We start from the raw sequence: 18,613 nt of genomic DNA on the forward strand, positions 1-18,613 counted from the left end.
AAGGAGGGTGAAGAACTGTTTCTCTCTGTTTAATGAATCCAACATTGTTTCATTTCCATTCTCTCATTTTCTATTCACTTTCTTCCTCACTCACTCTCACCCACTTCACCTTCTTTCTTTCCTCTCATTACCCACCCCTATCCATCACCACCTTTTCTATTATTCTTATTATTATTAAAATTATTATTATTATTATTATTCCTCTATATATATATGTTTCTTCTTCAATCTCTTTTCACAACCACTCTTTATTGATTTCACCACTTTCTCTTCTCTCTCTTTTTCTCATCATCATGTCTTCCCCCTTTTGCACGTGGCTTATGGCTGCTTGCATGTCTATCACGTGCGACTCTGACCACCGTTACTCTTCTTCTAAACGACGTTATCGTTTCACCAATTTCACTTCTTCTGCTACTTCCAAATTCAACACTCGTTTGATTTCTTCTCTCTATGGATCCAGCATTCATGGTCTTATCACTTCACTTGAACCTTGCACTGACTACAATGCTTCTAATACACTCTCTCAACTTTTTCGATCCAATACTACCAATTTTAACCGCAAACAGAGGCGTCTCAATTCACTTTCTCGTTCTGGTAAAGTTTGTTTCTTTACTATCAAGTTCAGATTTTTTTTTGCTGAATAATCAAATTTTACTCTATTCTTTACTGGGTTTGTTTTTTTATTTTTTATTTTCCCATTCTCTAGTTGATCGTGAAATTTGAGAATTTATTTTATCGTAATAATAAAGGTTGCATTTTTGTTATAGCGGTTCAGTTAAAGCCTATGCTTTTAATTTGGATATCTGTCTCTCGCTTTGTTATTATTTTCTTATTTTTATTGTTAAGGGTTACTCTGCTGCTTAATCCTAGTTTGATTTTGAGGGTAGTTTTACTTGCTCTGTTGCTTCAATGATACGAATTAATTACTTGGTTATTGATTAGTCTTATAATCTTCAATGTTGTTTTCTCTTGCAATTTCATGGAAGTTGATATTCACACATAAAGAGAATTAGTTTAAAGTTTAAACAAGATAAAGCTCTTGTGTTTTTTTCTTTAATAAATAATAATTCATTTGAAGTGTTCCTTAAGTTAAAAGTTGGAAATATTGTTCCACGTTCTGAACGGGAATTTTCTATAACCAATACCTCGTACCACAACATTTACCACCAATGATACCTAATGAAAAATTCTGATGGACTTATTTTTTAATGGAAAATAATTTTTTTTTACGAAATGACTATTTCTCATTGGTGTTAATGGAAGTGATACAGAATAGTGAATGTAGAAGATTTCTGTTTAGTCTATGTGTCCCTCTTTTTATTTTTTTTGGTTCTTAGAAGTGTAAGATGTTAGGTATTTATGATTTTATCACCTTGGTGGTATATTGAAACACGTGAGGACAGGAGGAATAATTTTTAATTTATTATGAATAATAAATGCAAAATAAATGAACTTGTAGCAGAAAAAAGTACACAACAAGTGGTTTTGCTTCTCCTTTTTTAATTATTTTGAACTATCTGGAAAGGTTTATATTAATGCATCTCTCATGCATGTAGTGTGGTAAGATCTGGTTCAATGGTCTTGATTGTTTTTATCCTAAGCAATGGATTGAAGCTTGGTTTAGGATTATAATTCCTCGAAAATAAAAAAAATATCACATGTGTGTTACTCTTTAAGAGAATGACATTTTTTCTGTTGCAAGGCTTCTGCATTCTGGCATTACTTTCTTGAAATGATATTATGATAATAGACATTTGCCTGAAATTTAGATCTCCAAAGCTGTATTGATGTTGAAGGATGCCAACTTGTGAACATGGTTTATGTCCTGTAAATTCATTCTTCATCTTATAATTGCTGATACAAGCCTTGGAATTGCAAACTTTCAAGGTAAAACAGTGGCTTTGCAACCTGACCAAGAATTCACGTCAACAAAAAAACCTCTTGCAAAACAAAGGCGAGTAGTTGTGACAGGCTTAGGTGTGGTTACACCACTTGGTCATGATCCAGATGTCTTCTACAACAATTTACTCAATGGTGCTAGTGGTATTAGCGAGATTGAGGGTTTTGATTGTGCTGATTTTCCAACCGTAAGTTTGATATAATTCAAATTGTATTTTACGTTGTTGCATGCTATAGTTTTTGTTCTCATTATTCTCTGTATCCAGAGGATTGCTGGTGAGATCAAGTCTTTCTCAACCGAAGGCTGGATAGCACCGAAACTTTCGAAGAGAATGGATAAATTTATGCACTATATGCTAACAGCCGCCAAGAAAGCCTTGGTTGATGGTGGAATTACCAAAGATGTGATGGACGAGTTAAATAAAGAGAAATGTGGAGTTTTGATTGGCTCAGGAATGGGTGGCATGAAGGTAACATATACTCTGTTGCATGTTGAGACACAATACTTGATAATAGCATTATTTTTTGTTGTTGCATTCAGTAGTTTGGGTATCTACAAGCATCATAGTATGTTTAGGGGGTTATTTCATCTTGCGGATTGAATTTATTGTCAAACGCAACCCCAGATGAGCCAGAAATTTATCATTTTATGTAATCTTATGGCATTGGTTTACTGAGCATTTTGTTTCGTTTTTGTATTGAACAGGTTTTTAGTGATTCTATTGAAGCTTTACGAGTCTCATATAAGAAGTTGAATCCTTTTTGTGTTCCTTTTGCAACAACAAATATGGGTTCTGCCATGCTTGCAATTGATCTGGTCTGTTTAAATAGATGTTGGGGCATACTGTGGACACCATATAATGGTGTCTTGATTTTTGTTTCGACTTTTTTGTATTTTCTATCTGACAACGATTTCTTTTATTGAATTCAGGGATGGATGGGCCCTAATTATTCTATATCTACAGCTTGTGCTACAAGTAACTTTTGTATACTGAGTGCAGCAAACCATATCATTAGAGGTGATGTTGTAAGTATTTTGTTTTAGTACTTGCTCTTGGGATGGTTAAATTCTAATGTTTTCCATTAAATTGTTTTTTTGGACAAAAAAGATAGTTTAATAACAGTTATTTTATCAAAAGGTGTTAACAAATTCCATAAATATGAAATTTATCTGCAGGATGTGATGCTTTGTGGTGGCTCAGATGCTGCTATTTTACCAATTGGTATCCTCTTGTTACTCAATCTTTTTGGCTTCTGTTAAGTGATTATGCCATAAACTGATATCGATGCAACAATCATCGCAGGTTTGGGAGGCTTTGTGGCTTGCAGAGCACTCTCAAAGAGGAATACCGATCCTGCCAAAGCTTCACGCCCCTGGGATATTGTAATGCTATAGAAATGACATTGCTATTTTGGGTTTTCCCCATTTCTTATTGCTGATTTTTCATTATTTCTCTTCTAACAATCTGTATATTGATAATTCTACTGAATTTGGATGAGTATGTCTAGTCTTTTCTAGTCATATGTAGAGCATACTTCACTAAAAACCTTCGTAACAATTTTTAAGGTTGGCCATGCCAACCCAGCGTGTGCTGGGGAAATGTTCGTTAAATCTTTTGTGCAATAATGAGCCACTCTTGTATGTCTAGACATCCAACAGAGCAATTTAATTTGATAATCATGAAACATGAACTATTTAGATAAAGTAATGGATGCTTGGATTGAAATTTTAAAAAAGACTTAAAAATTGCATGCTTGCAGCTTTGGTTTGTATACTCACCATTTCTTTCATCTTGTCCTGCATTTGTGTTGCTGACCATCCGGTTGCATTTATGATATTACAGGATCGTGATGGATTTGTCATGGGAGAAGGGGCTGGAGTTTTACTTTTAGAAGAATTGGAACATGCTAAGGTACTTCTAGTTTGATCTACTAATTTGAGAGCCAAATGCACCCCGTAGTTCTTTCCAGCAGTACTAAAATGTTCTATCTTGTGCTAGGATTGTTCTTCATTCTAATTGTTGTCATTACCACTGTGCAGCACCTATTATTTCTTGATTTTCCCAAATTTATATTTCACATTAACATCATCAGTATGCCGAAAACATTTACTGCTTTTGCAATATAACTCGAGTAATACAGAGTCATCCAATTTTTTGGCATTGCAGAAAAGAGGTGCAACCATATATGCAGAATTCCTTGGTGGAAGCTTCACCTCTGATGCATATCATGTGACTGAGCCACGTCCTGATGGTAAAATGTTAAACCTTTAGAGCCCTTTTTATTCATTAATCTTGAAAATAACTCATTTTGTCATTCGAAAATCACCTTTGTTATCTCTTGAATGTATTTTTGTTTGTCTGGCATTCTGGTCATTAACTAGAATATGGAGGTTTTTCTGCTGTTTTTGTTTTCAGATTCATCTTTTGTAGCTACTTTTTTCCTCGCTATTACAATTTATAAGCACGATTGAGACATTTCATACTCCCTGTCATCCTATCATCTTAAAAGCTCTGGAATGTATTTAATTCAACCATCATATCATCATCTCATTTTCAGAATAGTGAAAGATATTTACTATTCCCTTGCCATCTTCGTTACGGAACCAAAGTGAAATTTTTCCAAAATTGAAACGGCTTTTTAATTATTACGTGCTTTGTTTAGGACACTTGGTAATTGATGTTATGTAAGTCCATGCAGAGCATTCCTGGCCTAATCTTGCACTTATGTATCTTATTTCATCTCAAACAGGGGCCGGAGTTATACTTTGCATCGAAAAAGCCTTAGCTGAGTCTGGAATATCAAAAGAGGATGTGAATTACATAAATGCACATGCCACATCTACACCAGCTGGAGATCTGAAGGAGTACCAGGCTCTGATTCATTGTTTTGGTCAAAACCCCGAGGTAAACATTTGTTTTTACTAGTACTATTATCGCTCGGTAATTATGATTTCTTGCTCTTTTAATTGCTATAATAAACACTGTTGCTTATCATATTGTCATGCTTACCAAAATCTCTTGTTTAAACAGCTAAGAGTAAATTCTACAAAATCTATGATTGGCCATCTACTAGGGGCAGCTGGTGCTGTGGAAGCTGTAGCAACAATAAAGGTGAAAACATAATGCATTACTTGTTCATGTAATTTTTTAATTTCGAAAGTTTTACGTATAAAAATTTGTGAGCTTTGTTATTCTTTATGTAGGCAATTAAGACAGGTTGGATTCATCCAAATATCAATCTAGAAAATCCAGACAAAGGAGTGGTATGTTACCTCTTGCAAACATTTTCGGCTTTGTTTAAAAGTGTGTTGTGTCATCATTTATAGGGTTTAAAATTATCTAATTTGGTTATTTGAACAAAATTCAGGATGCAAAAGTACTTGTTGGTCCAACCAAAGAGAGACTGGATATCAAGGCTGCTTTATCTAATTCATTTGGTTTTGGGGGTCACAATTCTTCAATCATATTTGCCCCTTATAAGTGATAAATGTCACATGGTGCTATATACATTACTATCTTTATAAAGAAGGTAAGCTCCTAAAAAGGAGGTTTTATTGACCTTTATTTATGGAGAATGTAATGCAGTGCTGGAACTAATTAAGGAATCAAAGATAAAAACATTGTCTTGGAAAAAATTGTACTCTTATATTTTAAAATTTTAAAATCTCTAATTTTCAATAGCAACTTTCAATCTTTTGATTCCTTAAGCAAGGGCTACTTGTTAACAAGACTATTTTTTTCCCCTGCTCCATTGTGATTGATTCAGTGTGTTTGTCTTGCAGTTACTTAGTGTCAACCCAGGCAATGTATTGCATACTCTTTTGGTGGCTGAAAATTATGTATGGGTTTGGTGGGAACAGTTACTGCAGAGAAACATTGTTAATACTTAATAGAAACAGAACATTATATAGAGTGTATCCACCACATAAAATCCTATCATGCCATGAATGGTTAGAGTTGGAGTTGACCCACTTTGATGTAACCCTTAAAGGGGGATGATAAGTCTTTTGTTTTATACCCATGTACAAGGATATGATCAAGATTAATTACTGATAGTTTTTTACCTAAGTTTATACACTGTCTACTATGTTACAACATATTATATGATTGAATTATATTCGAGAAACTTAAATTTTTAGAACTCACATTAGCATCACTTTCGCCACCTCAGCTGTAGCATTCCTTCCTACTATAGTACGGAAAATGTAATAATATTGTTTTCTGTGACCTATTGTGCTTCCAATCTCGTGTTCGCTAGAATTTTAAAACATAGCAATATACATAATAATATTATTATTATTTCATCTTTAATGTACAGTTTTTTATTTTAACCTTTAATGTATAATGAGTGGCTTGGTGTTTGAAGCTTCCATCTCATGTGATCTAGAGAGAGTAAATCTATACCGTTTTATTAAGGTTTTCAAGATTTAAACCCGATTGTAATGTATAAAGGCTGAAGCACATGATGAAAAAGAAGATATAAATTATAATATAACTTCACCAGTATTTTGTAAGACGAATTGTGCAATAACAAGAATAAAAAATAAATAGTTGAAGATATAATGATAAATTCACCAGTATATATAATGTTACCACTTACCAGAACTTAAAGAAACCTTCAAAAATGGTTTAACAATGCAAACACCTAATGATAATCTATATACAGCAAAACATGATATAACAATCAAATCCCGCATTCCTCACATTTTAATTTTCTTGCTACCTTTCTTTTGAGTCCTTTTTAGTTTCAAACCCTTTACAGACAGCACATCAGAGGCACTCTTGCCTTCAAGCTTCTTTGTCATCCTTACAACACTAGTCATGCCTTTTCTAGCGGCAGCTCGCTGATGAGGTCGACGGCTCATCATTTTCCGATCAAGTGGCCAATATGCATATGGTTCAAGCTTGTCCTTCCTCTTCACGTCTCCACCTGCTTTTTTGCTAGAGTATTCCTTCCCGGTGTAAGCCCACCCAGACTCCAATGTTTTTCTCCGCTTTTGTGCTTTAGTTCCTGACTTCGCAGACAAGTGACTATCACGCTCACTCCCAAAATCGGTGTCAGAAGGCTTTTCCTTCCTTCTTTCTCCTTCCTCGCAGATAATCAACCGTCCTTCGGAATCTAGTTCTACCTCATCATCTGACCTTGATTTTCTTTTAAGATAATCTGAGGATCTAAGAGCTGACCTTGTTTTCTGCTGATCCAGTAAATCAAGTGGCTCATCATCCGATTGGTCAGAGAACTGCTCATGCAAATTCTTCTTTGGTCTGATATTTTTTGACCTATATAGAACAAGCAACCGCGCTCTTATCGAAATTGATTTTCAGAAGAAATATTTCTTGCTAGGATAAGTTCAAGCTCACGTGATTGTTAAATTAAATCTCAGCTTTTTTTATCACAATTTTTTTCGACAAATTGAAACTGTAAATCCAAGAACAAGAGACCATGCTACTTATATTACAATTATCTAATGGAAGCAAGAGAATCCAGCTGGCTGTGACAAGAATGAACAAATTAAACCCACAGCTTACCGAAATGAAGATGCTGCTGATTTCAGATGTAAAGACTTGCCCCTTCTAGAAATTGTCCTGCCATTCAGGTATCCTGAATCACTACCACCACTATCTTCATCGAAATCTGAAAAAAGCCTTGTATGATTCCAGGTACTTTGCCTGAAAATAGATTAAATGAAGCAAGCATCAGAAATTACTTGCAATTTCAACATGGCACAGTATTTAAATAAAATGATCAGGTCTACGATAATGCATGATGTTAAAATCATAACAAGAACAATCACAGAACTTAGTCACTCTACAATGCAGAATTCACGGAACAAGCATGCCATATCAAGATTACAGGTGGGCCAAACTGAAAACCTTTACTGTGTTACTTTTTTAACTTGCCAGTGGGATAAAAATGCATAATTGTTACCTGGATGAAGTTGCTTTTGAAAAATGAGATCTACTTTCCTCAGATTTAGCACCATGTTTCCTCTCTTTTCGTTCCTTTATCTGGGGAAAATAATGATACTCAAAATCCAGAGAGTTATCTGTAAACTATATGGTGGATTGCTGTCAACAGACCTTGCGTATGTTGGAAAGAAGTTTCATATGATCTTCAGGCATGACAGCTTTAACAGCCTCCAATCCACACTTTGTGACAAGCATTTCCATAAGACTTTTCACCTGAAAGGAAATTGAATCTCAGTGTTCACAATATGAACAAGTAGCTCAATTCTAAAACAGATATCGGAGACAAATAAATGAAATTGCATTAAAAAATGACATAAGACAACCAAAATAGCAACCTTCGCTTTAAAATGATTTTTGGTGTTATCTTGCCACTTTAACAAACCTTCCACCATGATCTTCAGGTGCACTAGTAATCCTTCTGCTTGTGATTTGGCTACTAATACCTTCAATAAACCAAGATTAGCCTGCAACAAGTGACAAAAACACATTTAATTCAGGAGGCAAAAGAAATAACTTTGCTTATGTCAGCAATGCATTTAACTGACAAAATAGAAAAGGAATGAACCTTAATTATCTCTTTATTTTTTCTCTGGAGCAGGAGAAATGTGGACGGGAGCCAGTTGAAAGCAGTTAAAACAAGGTCAGAGAACTCATAAGACAAACGAGCTAGACCTCTGGCTGCTGCACTTATCATATGTGGAGTATCGCCAGCCAAGCCTCCAGCAACCTGATATTAAAAACAGCACAAAATCAAATTATTCTATTGGCAACTTCCAAATCGTGCACGTTTAAGCATGATGAGTTCAAGATTATATCAAATCAAATAAAGTGGGATGGTATTGATTAATTAACCAATAAATATAAAGCAGAAACATAAAATTAGCTGTTTACCATGTTAAAAAATTGATACAAGTTTTCTTGGTTCCCACCTCTCTCTTCATCCCCAAATGCATGGCCAATTTGGACAAGAATGTTATAAGCCCTATTCCTTGTTTTTTTATTAGCCTGCAGGAATAACCTCACACTTAGCACCAAAGCAACCTTATGAACTATGAAGTGAGCTCAGAAGCTATCAACAACAAAAAGTAAGGGACATGCCAAATATCTTTAAGCATGCTATTAACACCACTATTGGCTTTCTAACTGCCACTGGTAATAGCAGTTACCCTATAAGCCACAACAACCAATTCACTGGTGGCAGCAGGCTGACCAGCCTTCTTAATCTAAAAAAAGCAACACTGTCTTTCCATTGGTCAGAACTTACAAAACCAAGAAGATGCTACAAAAGCTCAGGTGTACCAACATCTAACTTGCCATTGATCATAACTTAAAGAACCAGCCAAAAAACTACATCAAAAAACAAAGCTACTCATTGAGCTAGTAGAATGCTAAAGCACTAGGCTCTATAGTCTATACATTCAAGGACAAGTATACAATACCAAAATTAAAGACAAAAAACACATTGCCTATTCAGAGCAGTCAGTGCATGGTGGAGTCACAGAGGACAATGGGTCTGTTTGATAAGCAGAGATCACTGACATTAAGGCCCTTGTGGTAGCATAGGTATGTGTCTTTATGACTTCATTCATCCTTAAATGTTGTTGTTTAACTATTGTCCATGGTATGTGAAACATGCTACAATAAATTGCAAATTTTACGTGCCTTACACAGGCAACAACAGAAACGTTGAAATATATGAAGTTATAAGCTTTGTGAAAATTGGCTGCCCAGTGCACCGTGCTAATGTATGCACAAAACTGTACTGTTAAGAACAATGAATAGGCATCAGGAAAAAAACTAGTTTGGGTGAAGAAGAGTCACAGCAAAATCCAAGCCCCACCCGACCCAATACAACTCAAAATTTGCCAGCCCAAGAAATGACGATGGAGACAAAAGAAGAAACTGCAAATTGAACCATTTATTTGAAAGAAAATTGGTATGCAGTATCAAAGGCAAAGAAAACTGCATGAATTGGAAGTTTCCACAGTTAACATCACATTACCTCTTTCAAAGCAAGTACTATTTCGGTAAGGAAAGAGCCAACAATTTCTCGCCACCTGCCATCCATATTATCCTGTAGGCATTGCAAAATTTCAGATTCTTTATGCTGATACTTGATATGTTAATATTCTACAACATACTGGATGTGCCACAACATAACATACCTCAAGGTAACAAACAAAGAAGAAGAAAACCAGGCTTTACCTTTGACTTTGTGATATGGACTATTAAGAAGTAAAGGCAATCAAGTCTGTGATGTTTGCCCGGAATATGGCATGAAGGAAGAATTTCAACCATAAGTCCAAGCAGTTCCTCAAAATTTGATGAAATAAAACTATCTGAGCTCTGTCAAGATTCAAGACCATTGCAAATAAAAAACCAATAAGCTGAAATATTTTACCATCATGATGAGCAGAGTAAACACTACTTTTTAAATGACTTTTCCAATAAAAAATAACTTATAAGTAATGACATCATTGATGATCACTTCAACAACTAAAACATCAGACGAGTAAACTAATTAAAAAATCCAAGCAACTGTACTGGTTTACAGCATGCATGCCTATGAAAATTGAATACTCTACATAAATGTCACATATTTTGAAACCAATCCTCACGAGAAAAATCAAATAAAAGTGGGGGAATACCTTGAGAATGATTGAAAGTCCTTTGTATGCCTTCTTCTGAATGACACCTTCGAGATCCTGCAAACAACAACAACCACTATAATCTTCCCAGCTTCATGACGAGTAAAAGGGTTGTGGAAAATCTCTGAATAAAAAGTTAAGCACACTATCTCAGTCAAACCTGCAATGCTGGCTTTATTGCAAGAAATAATGTATTAATCTCTTTAGCATTTAGACCAGGCAACAGTGAAACCGCCAAATCAATATACCGCGCCCTGGAATAAAAAACCTATGAAATGAATGCTTACACTCAACACAAAAATAAGACAGTTCGAGTAAAATACAGACACGATGAGCTACATAAATGTGCCAAGTTTCGTAAAACAATTCAGACAGAGTAGTGAGAAATAGATGATTATCAACACCTGACAACTGATAGAGACTTATTATTTAATGGCCCATCAATCTGCATAGAACTAAAACTTTTAAAATTGTCCACATTGCTGGCCTCTTTAGTATGTCTACGAAGTTCCTTCATTCTGAATACAAATAAGCTGGACACCATGGCTTTATCTCCTATGGCAGCAATATCACCAATTGTGTGCTGTAAAGGAGCAAAATCATTACTGTAAAATTCTTGCACAAGCTAAATGTAATAATAAAGGGCCAACTTAATTTTCATATAATAGTGAACTCACAATAGTAGAGCACTTAGTCAGTTCCTAAATTGGTAAAGTAATGCATGTAAAGGTAACCGTCTAGAGAGAGAGAAAAAGAGAGAAGGGAGAAATTTAGAGTTTGTAGAAACTGAATATTATTTATGAAAACTGCTCATTACAAGAGGAGAGCCTTAGCTCTATTTATAGAAGGCAGGAAGTGTCCTTAGCAAGCTAACTAATTCAGTTAGTTTGACTAAGGAATGCTAGCTTAACTAACAGGCTAGTTATTACAATACAAAATAAACTAATCTAAATATTATTTCCTAATAATGCATAACACTATTTTAATTTTAATATGTTACAGTAATAGATTTTCACCACACAGTGGCAAACTGTAATTTTATTTTGATGTAATTTCAGAAAACATTCAGGGACATTATGCAACTATTATCAAACATCAATGTAATAGTTTCGGTACCTGTAAACAACCACCATCATCTTTTGTAGAATTCAGGAAAACTTCTGATAAAGCATCTAACAAGCTCTTAGCAGATGACTTTAGCACACTCAAATTGTCAGTTGCAACCTGTTGTGAATAACGGACCAAATCTTGCTCTTTGACTATATCATTCTCAATAGAATCCTTGTCATTTGCATCCAAAATATCCTTGTTTTGTTTAATCAAAAGCTGCAAACCAGTGCATATTATTCCACGAACGTCAGATTCTTCCTTTAACTTAATACATAAATGTTCCTTCAAAAGCATGAAACTTTCAGCAGTATCCACAGGATAGTTGCAAAATGAAGGCAGCAAAGACCACAGTGAATAAGCAAGTGCATCTGCATTCCTTGATGACACCATCAATCCTTGCATCTCAAACTGCAAAATGTATCAAGTAATAAATGAATATTTTGAAAAGACTAAAAGTGCACCTCATCATTAATAAAATGTTATGTACCTTTCGAGCCTTGCCCCTAACACGTTCAATCATGGTCAAAATTTCTTTAGTAAAATAGTTTAAACGTGCACCAACAATATATTGTTTTAATATTGGAAAAAGCCAAATATTTGCATCGGATAAGTCTTCAACTTCCAAATTCAGAGGTATGAAAGATAACAAAGTTTCAGGTCCCATTGCAACAAGAGCCGACCCAAAGCATTCGTGCAGCTGCACGTCATAGAATGTGCTACACGTCAGTAATTTGTTGCACATAAAAAACCTATACTAACAAGCAATTCACAAACCCTTCAATAACAACCAATTTATAGATGATATTGCCTAGGAAATCCAACAAGTCAAAAGTGATACACTCAAATTCTGCTAATTGAAAATCTAAATAACAGGGAATACTATAATCAATCCTGCAAGACTAAAAACCTATATCTTGTTAATCCGATGGCACATGAATTATCCATCAACAGCATTAAACGGCCCTGTAAATATATCATGGGATAAACACAGATATATCTATCACCTAGAACAACAGGGTTGACAAAACCAGCTAATTTATTTTAATCTTTGAGAACATAATAAAATTAGAAGCCAACCAACCTTTTACCAGTCAGCTCATACTAGAAACTGTTCAAAGTTGGGACATATGATCTTAGACATAAAAACATAACATAAAATCTCATTCAATACGATAATCAGTTCTACATTAATTTAGCATACTAGAAAAAATCAAAAGTGTACTAGAAAAGAATTAGACCTGTTTCCTATAGGGAAAATCTTCATCAGGCAGCTTCTGCACTTCTTCCAAGTTTTTCAGTATTCCTTTCATAAAAAAAGGAGAATATTTTCCTGTATTGGAAATGATAGCATTGCTCTCAAATATTTTGATCGGGTGTAAGAAACTTAAAAGGAAACCAGGGGAATATACCATGCCAATTTTAAACAATTTACTCATACTATTAAGATATAATACTTATTACCCTTTCATAATCTAATGACCAGGCAACCAGCCAACAAATTATATATGTCAATGCAAGAAAGTATAACAAGAGTACAACACTTGATAGCAATCAAACTACCTAATTTATGAAACATGGCTGAAACAACTTGAAATACTCTGTCCCAGACAGCAGCATAGTGGTAATCAAGCAGACTCTCAACAGTTACACAAATTTTTTCAATAATGGTTGGCCCTGACCTCCGCGAGTCTTTATCACTCAAAGATATCTGATCCACTCCCTGTTTAATCAAGCATTCATCGATACAAGAATTAATCATGCTCTTCAGTGCATCAGTTGCTGCGTATACAGCCTCTTCATGTTCAGATGCCAAAATATCTGCATATTTAAAACTAAAAAAGTGTAATTCTATAATTGCCTTAAGAAATGGGTGCACACATATTTCACAATATCTTACCTTTCAGAGCGATAAAAACTACGGGGATCTTAATTACGCATATTTGCCTGTTAAGAGGATAAACTTTATTCATTCCAGAATCAAGCAAGCGAGCAGTAACAGTCATTCCATCTCCAGATGTCTCATTTGATGATATAGAAAGAGCCAATGAGATTAACAACTCAAGTAGTGCTTCGGGGGAAACTTCTGATGCTGGGTAATGACAAAGGAAACTCAAACTATCTGTTATGCGCCTTGTAACTAAGGGTTGTCGCAGATCTAAGAGAGTTTTGAAGTACTTAAGAATAGTTGTTTTGTATTTCATCAACAGTAAAGGAAGACATTCTTTCAAAGCATCAAGAATAAACAGAATTTGCTGGGCTCCCTTATTTCCTTCACCAGCATTAGCATTTGCTCCACCAACAAGCAGAAGAAGCCTTTCGAGTAGGCTTGTGACTCCTTCACTTGCAGATGCCAGTAACGATGATTTTTGAAAGCTTAACAAGACATCACGAAGGCACAAATGAGATTGCCTTCTGACCTGTTGAAAATATAGTCAGCACACAAGATTCAACTATATGCCATAGTCTAGCAAACAGTCAGTCTGCATCCTTAATCAGAAGCCATGTAACCTTCCTACAAATCAACATTCTTCCCTTACATCCAACAGTGCATTTTGTCAAAGCAAATAACTACTTTCTTCCGCTATAATTCATAATATTACGGACATATCAATAAAAAATAGACAAATCCAAAATGTTACTATAAAAAGCCATCCAGAAAATCTAAACCTTTTGCCATAAAATAAAAGATGACATGATGGAAAATTAAACAATGGGCAAGGGTAACTGAAAGATAATGTCCAAAAGTCGAATTACCTTTGATAGTTCTGTTCCTGTTAGATGGGAGTTCGGAAGAGCTAATAGAGTTTATTTGGGCTTAAAATAAGCTCTGTATAACTCACTTCAATAACACAAGGGCTTAATTAAGCTACATTACACCAAAACTCACCCTAAAATGGAGAAACCACTCTTCAGCTATATCCTAGACATGGTAAGCTCCACTATCCAAATTTCATGGCATGGATTTTAACACACTCTAACTTCCAATATCAAAATTTAAGTTTAGAATCGGTACCTTAGGTCGCGAATCAGTAACGAAGCCCAACAACACATTAAACAACGTAGAAACATCAGACCAGTTGACACTGTCCCTATTGATCAACAAATACGAGAGGCATTTCAATCCAGATATAGCGCCAATCTCCGAATCCAACGAAGGGCGAAGAATTCGCACCAATAGATTCGATAAAAACTCTCTCTGCTTCTTCAGCACTGGAAGTGGTACCCTGGTGATAACGAGGGATATGATAGTGAGAAGCGAACCGATGACGTTTTTAGAAGGCATTGGTTCAGATGCAATGCGATCAAGTGAAGAACATGCGGCGCTGAAGTAAGCGAGCGGAGTGGAAGGGAGGTTATGGTCCATGAGCTCCTGAGACATGGCTCCGATGATGGCGCAGAGATGGTGGTGATTTTCATCGGTGGAGTTTGAGAAGCGAGAGAGAATTGAGTTGCAGAAATCGTCGTTTGATTCTGCTATGGAGAATGAGGGTTCCTCCATTGAGAATGTTGAGAAAAACCCTAGCTAGCTCAATGGCGAAAATAAGCTAGCTTATTTGTACTTCTTAACAGGGTTCTATACACTTACAGTAGAAATAATAATCAGGGTTCAATACATGCACATGAACGACGAATTAAAGTCCATTGTCTATGGTTCATTTATATTATTTTTGTTTGAGAGTTAATATAAATAAACTGATAATAAATAATTTGTTGATAGTGTAAAAATATTTATACTAGTCAATGTATATATATTAAATCCTTGTTTTTTATTAATAATTAAATATAAATAATAGATAATAAAAATGAATGATAATTTGCTATAATTAATATTTGTTGTGAAAATGAAAGTATAAGATAATGATGGTGGTTTTGATAATAGTAGTAGTGATTTAAATAGTATGGCTATAATAATTGATACTAACACAATATTCTTTGCTCCTTACTACTTTTTCTAAATTAAAGGTGATTTAATTTAAGATGATAATTTGTTTAATGGGAATATGTGAGCTACGCCAACCAATAGGGAATTATGGCTTAGTCTATATTTTTAGCCAATTTAAAGGTTTAGGCTTATTCTTTTTTGACCAATCACAAACTCATAACACATAGAGTGATAGAAAGTGTAAGATAACAGATGTTTACCCAGCTGCGACTATTACTTGGAAGACATAGTACACATATTCATGCAACAACTTAGCTTGATCTAACCTTCACATCTACTCCTCCAAATTGAATTTTATTGGCGTCATAAAAATAAAATAATTTTCTTTAGGATCTTTAAAGAAATTAAGTTATATTGCAAAAAAATAAAAAACATAAACGAGTGTTATAGATTTATCTTATTTATATAGTGAGAAATTGACGCATTCAAATGAAAGGTTTTTCAAGAATTATAAAAAATACATTTTTTTCTAATAAAATTTTGTTTTCAATGGGATCATTAACATGTCCACTAAGATAACTAAAAACAATGTGGGAAATATTTCAATATCTAATCAACGTTTTAGTTTGAGATTAAACTTGTTATCTCACACTTTATCTCATTGTATATCAAAATGTGGAGATTGGTGCAAAAATAAATTTAGGAGTAAATATTCATTTTAATCTCTCATATTTTTTGACCTTACCATTTTAGTCCTTTAAAAAAGAAAAGACCTAAAATGGTCCCCAAAATTTCAAATTAGTTATTTTTAGCATGTTTTACAACATTTGGTAGAGACTAATTTGACCCCAAAACGGACTATTTGACCAAATTTGAAATTTTTGGGGACCATTTTAGGTTTTCTGAAGGACTAAACTGATAATGTCAAAAAATATGAGAGACTAAAATGTGTATTTACTCTAAATTTAATTAAAAATTTATTATATTGTAATTTTTTTTAAGAGAAAAAGATGTGTAAAAGTTTTTATATGACATCAATCATTGATATTTAATCAACATTCACTTTTAAATATATAAGTAACAAAATAAATAGTAGATGATAAATGTGTATAAATTTTTACATCAATTTTATATAGATATTAAACATTTTTTTAATCAATCCCTACACTTTAAGAGAAGAGCATTTAGTTTTCATACATACGCAAGAAAATATTATAAAAACCAAAGGGACAACAAAAGTTCCCAATGTGATTATACACTGTTAAAAGTGAAAGAACATCTAACAATCCTACTGTTACACGTTTATGTCCACACAGGTTATAACCATGTGGTCATCTAACTTACCTTTAAGGCTTGGAAGGTTCCATCTCAGACACAATTTCGATTTTTGGTGACTGCATTGGTGATATTATTGTGATAGTTTGCAGCATTATGTCTATGTCCCTTCTAATGTAAATACTATCCTTATTATGAATAAAAACTAAACTGTTCCACGTGTAACATTCTACATTTCTAGGGTTGTACTACAACTAACACTAATACTTTGGTTAATGGTTATGATACGCATAGTTGCACAAAAGTTCTTTAGAATATACATATATAATGAAACATTTCCTTTTCTTTTTTGTTTCTTATTTTCAATTACATGCATAACAAAGGTGCTTGCTGCTGACTTAATGTGAAGGACCTGAAGGAAAACCATGCACCAATGATGGTAAGGAATATGCATTGGGCAGTTTCACACTACAGGATTTGGGGATTGCCATTTTACTTGTTCTATTCAACAAAGGTTTTCTCAGTTCCTACACGAAAGGCCAAATATAATGCATTAGAGTAGATAAATACTTTACCAACCATGTGTCAGTCTAATAGTATAAGACCTAGATCCTAGAAATATAAAAAAAATTAAGGGTTCGATGGGTGACACTTAATGAAATAAAAAATATCAAAACCATTTACTGGAACCTTTTCTTAGCCCATTCAATTATCATTCTAATAATATTATGCTTTTGTATAGGTAGAAGTACTTTTATTCAAATTTGGATCATCTCATCAATTGTTTTTTTTTCCTCCTTTCTCGTGTGATTATCATGTGATGTAGAGGGATAATACATATATTTTCTTAATAGACCCACTCAAACATATTCTTTGATTTCAAACATGGCCTTTGTGGGTTATGCTGAGAGCGGTTTAAATATTCACTCTTGAGAGCTACACTCAATGTGGCTTTCTAGGCTAGTAGATGGTAAATTCAAGCTTCCAAGTGTTAAAAACGTGCTTTCACAAACTTTTTTAAGGAGATGGAAGTAATGAAAAAGTCATCTAATTAAGTTCTATAAGAAACACTGCTTTAGAACTTTTAAATTCAAACAACGATGAAACATGTAAAGATATGGGGTGGAGTTCCTCATCTCGATATAAGAAGCATTTAATGTGACTTAGGGGTAGTGAATCAATAGAAATTATGAAAATAAGTTTATGAAGTGAGGAGTTGGAGTCGTGGAATCTCCATATTAGAAGAATAAAATATTGCATAAATATAAATTATCTAGGCTTAAGAGTAACACGCTCAATAAATTCATGAGAATAACACATTAAGTTGTGTTACATTGACTCAAGACCCCAGTAAATAACAATAATAAATGATCAAAAAAATTTATTACACATCCTCATTATTTTCTTGGAACAATATATAATGGATTCACATTTTTTTACTTTCATGACGTGTTTTAAATTCTTATTCTCTTACGATAAATATGGACTATCATCTTGCTTTTACAAGAGGTCTATAAAATTTTAGTACTGTATGTAAGGAAGATGTCAAGTAAATAATACAATATATTCCATTTCATCTTTGACATAGAGAAAATTTGATTTTGTTTATTATTATATGATTTTCTTAAATTTTGAGTATATTAATTATTTTCTTTATAAAAATTCCTTATTAATGAATGAAAATTGAAATATAATTATAAGCCCTAATAATGAAGAAACATTATAAAAAATATTGGCAATATTAACCCTATTAATTAACTTTCTTAATTCATGTGAAACCACTATAAAAATGGAGTTGAACCGGAGAGACCATTACTAAAACACGT

At 33.9% G+C, this 18,613-nt stretch overlaps 2 protein-coding genes across 2 annotated transcripts; one reads left to right on the top strand and one right to left on the bottom strand.

Moving 5' to 3' along the window:
- Nucleotides 1-5,731, top strand: LOC109347866 (3-oxoacyl-[acyl-carrier-protein] synthase II, chloroplastic-like). Its single transcript, XM_019587965.1, has 14 exons — nucleotides 1-594; nucleotides 1,888-2,087; nucleotides 2,166-2,369; nucleotides 2,606-2,716; nucleotides 2,831-2,926; nucleotides 3,077-3,122; nucleotides 3,204-3,283; nucleotides 3,744-3,812; nucleotides 4,068-4,152; nucleotides 4,651-4,805; nucleotides 4,932-5,012; nucleotides 5,105-5,164; nucleotides 5,269-5,430; nucleotides 5,684-5,731. The coding sequence occupies exons 1-13, from the start codon at nucleotides 33-35 to the stop codon at nucleotides 5,383-5,385; spliced, it is 1,866 nt and encodes a 621-aa protein (XP_019443510.1). The 5' UTR covers nucleotides 1-32; the 3' UTR covers nucleotides 5,386-5,430; nucleotides 5,684-5,731.
- On the bottom strand, nucleotides 6,409-15,201 carry LOC109347858 (RRP12-like protein). The gene is made up of 18 exons (XM_019587956.1): nucleotides 14,643-15,201; nucleotides 13,527-14,046; nucleotides 13,190-13,447; nucleotides 12,868-12,959; nucleotides 12,117-12,326; nucleotides 11,636-12,037; nucleotides 10,924-11,102; nucleotides 10,680-10,773; nucleotides 10,520-10,576; nucleotides 10,077-10,217; nucleotides 9,874-9,945; nucleotides 8,763-8,876; nucleotides 8,437-8,598; nucleotides 8,207-8,335; nucleotides 7,983-8,084; nucleotides 7,831-7,910; nucleotides 7,431-7,571; nucleotides 6,409-7,181 (listed from the first exon to the last, which is right to left on the bottom strand). Exons 1-18 carry the CDS (start codon nucleotides 15,126-15,128, stop codon nucleotides 6,602-6,604), a joined length of 3,819 nt encoding a protein of 1,272 aa, XP_019443501.1. The 5' UTR covers nucleotides 15,129-15,201; the 3' UTR covers nucleotides 6,409-6,601.

Source organism: Lupinus angustifolius, chromosome LG01 (genome assembly GCF_001865875.1).
Source record: "Lupinus angustifolius cultivar Tanjil chromosome LG01, LupAngTanjil_v1.0, whole genome shotgun sequence".
Taxonomy (NCBI): domain Eukaryota; kingdom Viridiplantae; phylum Streptophyta; class Magnoliopsida; order Fabales; family Fabaceae; genus Lupinus; species Lupinus angustifolius.

Excerpts from the sequence above, each read along its gene's own strand:
- LOC109347858 (XM_019587956.1), bottom strand. The coding sequence starts at position 15,128 with ATGGAGGAACCCTCATTCTCCATAGCAGAATCAAACGACGATTTCTGC. Across the intron at positions 12,327-12,867 it reads ATTTTCCCTATAGGAAACAG|CTGCACGAATGCTTTGGGTC; the intron begins GTCTAATTCTTT and ends TATGACGTGCAG. Across the intron at positions 8,877-9,873 it reads TAGTACTTGCTTTGAAAGAG|GCTAATAAAAAAACAAGGAA; the intron begins GTAATGTGATGT and ends TTATTCCTGCAG.
- LOC109347866 (XM_019587965.1), top strand. The coding sequence starts at position 33 with ATGAATCCAACATTGTTTCATTTCCATTCTCTCATTTTCTATTCACTT. Across the intron at positions 4,153-4,650 it reads GACTGAGCCACGTCCTGATG|GGGCCGGAGTTATACTTTGC; the intron begins GTAAAATGTTAA and ends CATCTCAAACAG. Across the intron at positions 5,165-5,268 it reads AAAATCCAGACAAAGGAGTG|GATGCAAAAGTACTTGTTGG; the intron begins GTATGTTACCTC and ends AACAAAATTCAG.